General features: G+C 48.6%; 1 protein-coding gene across 1 annotated transcript; it reads left to right on the top strand.

Moving 5' to 3' along the window:
- Window positions 1–8,850: 8,850 nt before the first annotated feature.
- Window positions 8,851–10,008, top strand: LOC142053744 (uncharacterized). The gene has a single exon (XM_075085807.1). It carries the CDS (start codon window positions 8,851–8,853, stop codon window positions 10,006–10,008), a length of 1,158 nt encoding a protein of 385 aa, XP_074941908.1.
- The last annotated feature ends 1,030 nt before the right edge of the window (window positions 10,009–11,038 follow it).

Consider the following 11,038-nt stretch of genomic DNA (forward strand, 5'->3'; position numbering starts at 1 on the left):
TTTTAAATTCCTGTCCCTCTGATTTCTAGAGCTTCTGTTGTGTGTTAATACCCCTGCCTCCAAGGATGCTTGTGTAGTAAGCGGTGCAGCTAGGATGTGCGCCAGCCATCTTAACAGCTGTTCACTGGGAGGAATGAGAATTTGCATAGCAATTTGTGTTGCTATTTTGCTGGCTTATTTCCTCCTTCACGTTTCCAATTTCTGATACACTTGATTGTAGTAAATGCAAAAAAATTTGAAAGAATAAATTCTATATAGTATTTTCAGGCATTCACCTGTTACCCTTAGACTTGTGGATTAATTTTTAATGCAGCCACAGCTAAACTGACATGTACGGTTTTGTCTTAATCTTAAAAATATGCTCTTTCACTACCTGAATTACCACGTACTTGAACTCAGTTGATAGATTTGCCAGGAGATATTTGAGACTAATTAAGTAACAGCATTTCAGAACATAAGCTTCTGTTCATATTATTTTAAAAAATACTGGTTTTATTTCTTCCAGAGTAAATGGAAATACAATTGAATACCATGCAATCTTAAATACAGTTTCCTTTGGGGAGGGGTAAGGAAGAGAAAGACAAATATGAAAGAAAGAGGGCCAAAAGGTTTAACAGGGCTTGAAAATTCTGCCAACTATTTGTATTACTATTTACTGAATGGAAGAAGGTTAGGGACCAAATCTTGCTCTTACCACCTTATTTTTACTAAGTCATCTGCAAATGTCCAAATTTTTGACCCTTCATCAACTGTCCCTGAACAGGAGCTGCAAGATTGGGTCATAGGGATTGTAATTTGTCATTGAAATGGTTCTTAAAGACTGCTCTTAACTACGTATAACATATTTTGTAACCAAAAATCTAACAGGGGAATGTGTAGGCTGTTTGTGTGAGTGTGTGGGCGTGTGTGTTGTATTGGCATTTAGAGATGTCTGTTTCACTGTTGTGGTTTGGAGATGTAACAAGTAACTTCTACTATCGCTAGTGGTGGCTGAATCTATAAATCTCCTAAATACTGATGGGCAGGTGGACTCTAGAGTACTATGGTATTAGGGATGAAAGAAAAGAGTTTATTCCAACACAAGCAATATTTCATGTGAAATAATACCTCAACATAAATCTGTATAACCATGCCTTTAGTACTCTTCTTAAAGCTTAACTTTATGTGGGGGGTGGGGGATGGGGGGTGGAAGAAGTGAATATTCTAAAATATGCAGTGTGTGTTATTTTAGTAATGATTTCTACATCATCAGTACAGCTAAAAGAAGGTATCGCCATTGTGTTGCTGCACTCTTACTATGCCAAATGCAGGGCTATCAATGCCTAGAGGTCTTCTGAATTCTTTGGTACCTCGACGAGATGTTTAAATGAGTAATTAATCTGGCAATGTTTTCAACTTCAGTGCAGTTAAATGTATGTCATTCTGCCTTTCAAGTGATGTTACCTATTTATTTGATGGAGAAGAGGTTGGTGTTTAATGCCTTTCGAAGTTTCAAACTGTGTTACTTCAGTAACACGGAAGAACTATTGGTGGTGCTTTACTTGTTCACTGACATTTAGCAGTAGTGGATATGGCATATGGACATATCTATGTGCAGGTATTTAATAACAGATCTATGGAATTCAATTCCTTTTATCCTGTTTGTTGTCTTGGACAGGTTTTTTTTTATCAAAATAATGTATACACAGTAAATATTTTCTCTTGTGACAAACTTTTTCTGTGGGGGGAAAAAAATTGTAATAAAAGCCAAGTCCAGAAAGTGTGGGTTTTTTGGGGCACAAACGGTTTTATGCTTTCTTTTGAGAAGTCTGGTACCCTTTCACAACAACCATGTAGTTCATAATGAATTAACCTTCTTCCCCCATTGTGGTAATAAAATGATTTTTGTATTCTGTGGTATTATTTGCATATGCAATTTTCAGTCAAGTGATGACTGCACAGCATAGCTCAAATGCCTGTCTTGGCAGGGCAGCATAAATACTCTTGCAAGTCTTGAGGATTCGCAGCCTGCTCAGACTGGATCCATATGTTGTGCCGACTGTGGCTACCTGTTGAGACATGCTCGTATGAGAATGAGCCACAAGATACCAGGTGCTTCATCTGGAATTGTTGAACTCTTGACTTTCTCCCTAAAGATCCTCTTACAGCAAGCGTGTCACCTGGAAATAAATTGCTGTGCAACATCAAATGCTTACTGATGTCTTTTTTTTTTTTTTTTTTTTTAATCAACTAATGTATCATCTGGAATTTTTACAGAGGATGATTACATATATTGGGGCCTTCTATCATCTTATAAAGTATTAGTAGTAGGAGTGAAATCCTTGAATGCATACTACTTTGTAACAATTTACCATATAATTATATGAAAACCTTGATATTATTTTAGTTCAATTCTAAAGATGATAGAAATATCCAAGAAAGTGCTTCTCCAAAAATCATACAGCACCTAAACAATATGTATTTACATCTTTAATTCTTATTGGGTTTGAACAATTCATCAGACCGCTTCCCTTTAGACCAGTCAGGAAACAAGCTTAATTTTAAAAAGATGAAATGGCATGATGGTGGAGTAGTCAAATTTATCCGTGAATTCTTTGAACACACAGACTTTGTATTTGCTCAGCTGAAACGGGAATGGAGCTTCCTGGCACCATGTAATACGCATTGGTGTTTGTGTACACTTCCATGTCTTCATCCAAAACTGAGACTGTGGTTACCAGCTGTGAAATACAGAATATTCTATTATGTGTAACAGAATTTATATGTGAGTATATAAATAGGTGTCTATAAAAATGTGTAAATGTATTGTGTGTGTATATATCTCTGTATAAAATATATAGTCTGATTATAATCAATGTTTGAGAGGTGTTAGGTAAAATCAGTGTTGGTTTGGGATTTTCCCCCCTACCCTAAATAGTAGCTCTGTTATCTGTTTCTAGGACATAGTTTCCCAGATTTTCCAATTTTTGCTGTGATCCAGACTGGCATACTTCAATTCCTTTATGCTTTCAGATTGCTTAGGGAACAAACGGGACAGATGGGTTTTTTAATAGTAATGAGGTGAGATGCATATCATTATGAATTTAATTGCATATATAGAATACACAAACATAAAGGAATATAGAGTAATGCCAAACTATTCAAGAGGTTATAACACAGCAGCAGTATATACATTTACTTTCAGAATTTTTTAGCAGCTTTACAATGCCTTGGAATTTCTTGTTTCAGAGTTTTGGCTGTGCTGTCTGCTGTCAAGCCTTGACTCCTGATGGTACCGAACTGACTGATTATAGAAAGACCAAAATGTGTTAAGACCTGTTAAGAAGGGTGGGTGTCAAGAGGATGGGGCCGGACTCTTTTCAGTGGTGCCCAATGACAGCACCAGGGGCAATGGGCACAAGATGGAACACAGGAAGTTCCAACTCAATATGAGAAAAAACTTTCCTGTGAGGGTGCCAGAGCAGTGGAACAGGCTGCCCTGGGAGGTTGTGGAGTCTCCTTCCCTGGAGACATTCAAAACCCTGCTGGAGGCGTTCCTGTGCCCCCTGCTCTAGGTGTGCCTGCTCCAGCAGGGGGGTTGAATGAGATGACCTCCGGAGGTCCCTTCCAACCCCTGCCATTCTATGATTCTGTGATACTCCATAGTGGTGAGTCTTGTAGCATTTCAACATATACTGGATGTACATGCACATACATAATACAGCTTTTGAGAATTACTTACCATTCCTTAAACTGTTTAGCTGCTGTGTGATCTCTGATGAGCACATAGATTCAATTGTGAAGAGTGGAAATTTTTTTCCTGGCTTTCAAAGTAGGTGCTAGGATGGAATATCACCCCCTGACTCTAAAGAGACCCAACAAAAGCCTGTGCTTTGACTTCCCCAACCCTCCAACATCAGCTGAACTGGACCCTCCTCCCCACCACTCAGCTCCAGAAGAAAAATGGCTTTCATTGAAAGACTGATCAAGATGTTCAGTCTTTTCATCAATGCTTTCATATTTCTAGCAAAAGCATGTGGTTTAGTCCTTTTGTTATAGCTTGAAAAAAACCATCTGAACAGCCCATTATAAATAACTTTTACCATTTGAAACAGGTATTTCATAGAATCGTAGAATCATTAAGGCTGGAAGAGACCTCTAGGATCATCAAGTCCAACCATCAACCCAACACCACCAGGCCCCCTAAACCAGGCCCTGAAGTGCCACGGCTATATGTTTTTTCAATAGTTCCAGGGATGGTGATTCCACCTCCTCTCTGGGCAGCCTCTTCCAATGTCTGACCACTCTTCTAGTAAAGACATTTTTTCCTAATATCTAATCTAAACCTCCCCGATGCAACTCGAGCCGATTTCTTCTCGTCCTATTGCCCTCAGAGATATGGTGTAAATTTGGGGTTGTCCTTTGCAGGGAGCGGAGGTGGACCTGATGATCCTTGTGGGTCCCTTCCAACTCAGGGCATTCTATGATTCTGTGATTGTAGTAACTTGGGAGAAGAGACCAACACCCACCTCACTACAGCCTCCTGTCAGGTAGTTGTAGACAGTGATAAGGTCTCCCCTCAGCCTCCTTTTCTCCAGGCTAAACAACCCCAGTTCCCTCAATCTCTCCTCCTAATACCTGCTCTCCAGACCCTTCACCAGATTCATTGCCCTTCTCTGGACACGCTCCAGCACCTCAATGTTCTTCTTGTACTGAGGGACCCAAATCTGAACATAGGATTCAAGGTGCGGCCTCACCAGTGCCGAGTACAGGGGCATGATCACTTCCCTGCTCCGGCTGGTCACAATATTCCTGATACAAGCCAGGCTGCTCCTTGGCCACCTGGGCACACTGCTGGCTCATGTTCAGCTGGCTGTCAGCCAACACCCCTGGGTCCTTCTCCAGCCACTCTTCCCCAAGCCTGTAGCGTTGCATGGGGTTGTTGTGACCAAAGTGCCTAATATCTAATCAAGCACTGAGCCTTGTTGAACTTCATATAATTGGCCTCGGCCCATCGATCCAGCCTGTCCAGGGCCCTCTTCAGAGCCTTCCTACCCTGGAGCAGATCAACACTCCCACCCAACTTGGTGTTGTCTGCAAAATTACTGAGGGTGCACTCAATCCCCTCATCCAGATCATTGATAAAGATATTAAACAGGACTGGTCCCATCACGGAGCCCTGGGGAATCCCACTCATGACCGGCCGCCAACTGAATTTTAGCTCGGTTCACCACAACTCTCTGGGCTCGGCCATCCAGCCAGTTTTTTACCCAGCAAAGAGTACACCTGTCTAAGCCGTGAGCAGACAGCTTCTCCAGGAGAATGCTGTGGGAGTCGGTGTCAAAGGCTTTGCTACAGTCCAGGCAGACAACATCCACAGCCTCTCCCTCATCCACTAGGCGGGTCATCTGGTCATAGAAGGAGGTCAGGTTGGTAATTCAGTGCATGTACTACTGCCTGACACCAGAAAGAGCAGTATTTCAGCTGTGCCTGGCTGGGATGCAGTCACATCATTTTAGAGCTGGTAATCGCGGTCAAACTCACCTCAAGTGTGTTTGCATCTCTTTAAATTGTAGGGTAGGGGGTGTGTCCACAAATATATATATGTGTTTGCTTTGTCATTGCACAGGTTTTGTGCAACTGGAAGTTGAAAATAACACCATTGTGCTGGTAAGTATCCACGGCTGCAATGTTGTTGCTGGTTCTGCTCTGTAAGGTGGGCCCTAGATTCTGTCAATGGTAGTGATATGCAGCAGAAGCCTCAATTTACATCACCAGAACGATGTGTTAAGTAGTGTGCTAACGGTTCCTGTGTGGCAGGGAGTACGGGGAATAAAATCCAGGTCCTGTCTTGACAGGCCGCAGACAAAACCATATGTTTCTAAATGCGTGTGTGTGTGTGAATAACAGAGAATACAAAGGGTAGCACATCTTGTGAAGTAGGTTAAAATTGAGCACTTGACGTTGAGAGGATTTAGTTTGCTTGTTGGGAGCTTGTGTAAGGCCAGTGGGACACAAAGCATTTCAGAAGATGGTATTTTGCGCTGTCAGTACGGATCTAAACTTGTCCTACACCGGACACTCATCTGGGTGGTCTGTCTGGCTCATTCACTGTTGTAAGGTAATGAGCTTTCCAGTGCCTTTGTGAGGCAGGGTGTTATGCACATTTTATTTTTAGGTAGGGCACAAAGAGTACAGGTAACACGCACAAAGCTTGCTACAGCACATTAACCATGGATGAATCTGGATGGTTACTTTCCTGTTGTTACTGGTAAACCAGTCCTTAAAAATGTTTGGTTTTACTTTTTGCCTTCCCAGTCGGAGGCCTCACATGGTGCCCATTTTTAGAAATTATCATCTCTCCACCTTCCTAGGGTAAAAATAAAGGCTGACAGGTTGTAATAACATGATGTGATCACCCAGAGGTCACCTCTCCCTAAACCCGGTAATTCCCCAGGTGGCAGGGGTGCCAATCTAGCAGTTGGTTGTCACCTTTCGTTGTTGGCTGTCACTTTTGAGTGTTCCCTGCAATGTTTGACTAAAGCTGATTGAAATGGTTTCTGGCTTTCTTGAGCAAAGCTTCGCTTCCAGCCTAGACATGTTGTTGCTGAAGTTACAACACCCCTGCCTTGCTAACAGCCTTCTATTAAAACTAGCAAACCTGTGTTCAAAGCAACAAGAGGGAGTATTTCTAATGGAAAAAGATACTAACACAGTTTGAGCAGCTGGATGCAGAGGCTCAGCAAAAGGCTGTTCCTAAACTGTTGCTACCGTTGCTGTGTGAAGGGAGACGTTGTTCCTGTTTGTTATCAGGGATGGAAGACACTGCTGGGACTTGGGCTTGGTTTGATGAGTAGTGGGGGGTGACTGGCACGGGAGCGGTCTGGCTTGCACTTACGCTTCCATTGATCACATTATAACTGGTGTGGTGATTCCCACGCCCAGATTCTTTTACGCGTGCCTAGCAGGACTGACGCATTTGCTTGCTGAATTCAGAAGGACCGTTTCAGTGTTGCCCTCAAGAGCTGTCCACGCTGTTCTTTTCCCCAATATATTTCACCCAAAGAGTGAAATTTAAAATGTGATACTTGGTGCTATTGTTCATGTATTATGCTGAGACGTGTTTTGCTCTTCCCCTTCTGCCAGAAATGCCTCTTCCCTGAAGGAGCTGCAATTTGCAGACACATTCCTGAGAGGCCATGCTTCCACGACAAGCCTGGCTCATGTCAGAAAAAGACATCTTCTTGGTCGCAACTATTTTTCAACGATTCAAGTATCCCAAGGCGCTCTCTCCTTTACAAAATTGTGTCTGGAGAGCTGCCTGGCGGAGAAGGACCTGGGGGTGTTGGTTGACAGCTGGCTGAACATGAGCCAGCAGTGTGCCCAGGTGGCCAAGGAGGTCAATGGCATCCTGGCTTGTATCAGGAATATTGTGGCCAGCAGGAGCAGGGAAGTGATTGTGACCCTGTACTCAGCCCTGGTGAGGATCCGTGATGGGACCAGTCCTGTTTAATATCTTTATCAATGATCTGGATGAGGGGATTGAGTGCACCCTCAGTAATTTTGCAGACAACACCAAGTTGGGTGGGAGTGTTGATCTGCTCCAGGGTAGGAAGGCTCTGAAGAGGGCCCTGGACAGGCTGGATCGATGGGCCAAGGCCAATTATATGAAGTTCAACAAGGCTCAGTGCTTGATTAGATATTAGGCACTTTGGTCACAACAACCCCATGCAACGCTACAGGCTTGGGGAAGAGTGGCTGGAGAAGGACCCAGGGGTGTTGGCTGACAGCCAGCTGAACATGAGCCAGCAGTGTGCCCAGGTGGCCAAGGAGACCAACAGCAGCCTGGCTTGTATCAGGAATAGTGTGGCCAGCAGGAGCAGGGAAGTGATCATGCCCCTGTACTCGGCACTGGTGAGGCCGCACCTCGAGTACTGTGTTCAGTTTTGGTCCCCTCAGTACAAGAAGAACATTGAGGTGCTGGAGCGTGTCCAGAGAAGGGCAATGAATCTGGTGAAGGGTCTGGAGAGCAGGTCTTAGGAGGAGAGATTGAGGGAGGTGGAGTTGTTTAGCCTGGAGAAAAGGAGGCTGAGGGGAGACCTTATCACTGTCTACAACTACCTGACAGGAGCTTGTAATGAGGTGGAGGTCAGTCTCTTCTCCCAAGTAACAAGTGATGGGACAAGAGGAAATGGGCTCAAGTTGCACCAGGGGAGGTTTAGATTGGATATTAGGAAAAAATTCTTCACTGAAAGAGTGGTCAGGCATTGGCACAGGCTGCCCAGAAAGATGGTAGAGTCGCCATCCCCGGAGGTATTTAAAAGAAATGTAGACGCGGCACTTCAGGGCATGATTTAGAAGACATGGTGGTGTTGGGTTGACAGTTGGACTTGATGACCCTAGAGGTCTTTTCCAGCCTTAATGATTCTATGATTCTGCGAAAGTTTTCTCTCGTCTGTGTCTTTTACCGGTTGCTCTTTTAGCTTGGCTGGGGTTTTCCCTGTATGCTCAGGAAAGCAGGAGGGGTCCCCTGGGAAGCACGGCTCTTCCTTCTGTGCCCACCTCTCTTGCGGAGGGAGCAGCTGTACACCTTACACGCGAGCGGCAGAGGAGGCTGGCAGGAAAGCTCTGGAATTGGTGGAAAATGAGGAATTCGCCCGAAATTGTTATACGCACTCTGCCGCGATGGGGGCTCCACGTCCCCCCCACGGGGGAGCGGGCTCGCCCCGTCCCCGCCCACGGCTCTGAGTGGCCCCGGCGGCGGGGGCGGGCCGGGTCCCCACGTGGCGCGGGTGTGCGCGGCAGGAGCGGGGCTCAGTGCCCTTCGTGGGCTCCGTGGGCAGCCCGCTGCGCTGCTCTCCGCTGGGCGGGATGTACCGGGCGCGGCGGCGCGGCGGCGGGCGGCTCCCGGCCCTGCTCCTGCTGCTGCTGCTCGGCGGGGCGGCGGGGCTGGGCCGCCTCTCCGGGCCCGTGTCCGGGAACAGCCCGGCGGGGAGGCGGCTGCGGGGCTTGCGGGGGCCGCTGCGGGGAACGCCGGGCCCCGGGGAGTGGGTGCTGGAGGGCGACGGCGACTCCCGCTTCTCCCTCCGCCGGCGGCGGCTCCTGCTGCTCCGCACGGCCGAGGGCCCGGACCGGGAGGCGCGGCCCGAGTACGGGCGGCGGCGGCGGGCAGGACGGCACCCCCGGGAGGCGCTGCTGCGGGTCCGGGTCCTGTCCCGCAGCGCCCACCGGCCGCGCCTGGCCCCGGGGGTGGCCGAGCCGGGCACGGAGGTGGCCCGGCTCCGCGCCCTGGACGGCGTCGGGGAGGCATCGGGGGCGCCGAGGCGCGTCCCGCCCAGCCGCCTGCTCGTCGTGGTGCCCGGCAGCGGGCGGGGGCTGACGGCGGGCTCGCTGCCGGGGCTGCCCCGGTGCCGCCGCCACGCCGCGGCTGGCGCCGGGGGGAGGCGGAGAGCGCGCTCGCTGCTGCCGCCGGGGACCGGCTCCCGCCGCTACACGGCCCGCCTGCCCCACGGGGCGCGGGTGGGTGACACCGTCTTCACCGTCCCGCGGAGCCGCGACCGGGCGGCGGGCGGCTGGTTCGAGCTGGCGTCTCCCGGTGCCGTCCCCGTGGGGGTCGACAGGGCGTCGGGGCGGCTCTACCTCCGGCGGGAGCTGCGGGCGGGCGGCCGGGCGGAGGTGCTGGTCAAGGTGCACCGCGGCGGCGGACGAGGTAGGGGACGGGCCGGGCCGGGCCGGGCGGCGGGGATGGGGCGCATCCCCCCCCCGGTGCTGCCCCCGGTGGGGGTGGAGGGTCGGCCCGCGGGAGGGGGGACGCGGGAGGGGGGACGCTGGGCGGGCACGGCCGTGCCGGGCGCTTGTCACTCGAGGAGAGGCGGCGGCGCCGATGCCGCTCTCCGTGGGGCGTGGGGAGCCGCGGGCGGGTGGGAGCTGCCCCCCGGGCCGGGTTTGGAGGCGTGGGGATGTGCCGACTCCTCTCTGGTACCGCCTGCACCGCTTTCGCCTGTTTCCATCTTCGAAGGAATAGGTTAAATCCTGTGCAGCGGTGTTTGGGTTATGTTGTCCTGTAAGGAATTCCTGTCCTTTTGTAGGACCAGCGGGGTCTGCTAGTAGGTTAACAAGCGCTTAAAACTTGTTAAAAAGGGGGGGGCCTACCGCAACAGACAGCTTGTCTTATAGCGGGGAGCGCTCATAGAGTTACTAGAGAACCTCTTTGGTTCACTGTCGTCCTCTGTGACCCGGGAAGGGAGAGGCGACCTTGCCCTGGGGGTGCGTGCTTACGGACCCACAGCTAAAGCCCGCTGCGCCTGGAGATCCTTCTGTGACTGCGAACCCTGCTGAAGCGCCGCTGGATGTCAGCTACAGCAGTGGCCCAGCAGCGCGCGGGAAGGGCAAGAAGCTGTTGTGCAAGAGGTGTCAGCGGGCCTAGGACAAGCAAAGAGTATAAAAAACCCCACCCTGATTCTAGAATCATAGGAGTCAGTGTAGAGCAAATCGTTACACTGCTGTGTAAACCCTCAATGCATCAATAGCTTGTATACAGTAGTGCTTCTCCTAGTAACAGCAAAGAGAATGGCTGACTTGTTATACTTCTTAAACCATGTTAAGCTTGAGGTACGTTATGGTTACTAAAGCCATCCTTTCCATATGTTACTTTCATCTTATTCAGATTAAGTTTGATAGTGTATTTGTAACTCTAGCTCAGGTCTCTGATAATGTTACTGGTTATCATTTGCTTATATTTTCTTGTGTTTTTTTTCTCAGATGTTTGCAACTTCATCACAGGGGGAATATTTACAGTTTTCTGTAAACGTTTTTCACAGCCTAATGCTCAGGAAATGGGAAACATCATAGAGCTGGGAGGGAAACAAATGTGTCGAAGCATGGTGGGCGCTGTGATCCCCTTTACCATCCTGCACTGTGTGCAGTCTGAGAATGCCAGAGCCCCTTCTCTGAAAGACTTATTCTTGCAGGAACAGGCTGTTATGCAACATTTAACAAATAAAACCGCTGCGCAGTATTTCTAGGTACTAACTTTAAAAAAAATCACCCAACTTTGCAA

Source organism: Phalacrocorax aristotelis, chromosome 2, assembly GCF_949628215.1.
Source record: "Phalacrocorax aristotelis chromosome 2, bGulAri2.1, whole genome shotgun sequence".
Lineage (NCBI taxonomy): Eukaryota > Metazoa > Chordata > Aves > Suliformes > Phalacrocoracidae > Phalacrocorax > Phalacrocorax aristotelis.

What these genes read in the sequence shown, in the direction of transcription:
- LOC142053744 (XM_075085807.1), top strand. Translation starts at nt 8,851, where the DNA reads ATGTACCGGGCGCGGCGGCGCGGCGGCGGGCGGCTCCCGGCCCTGCTC.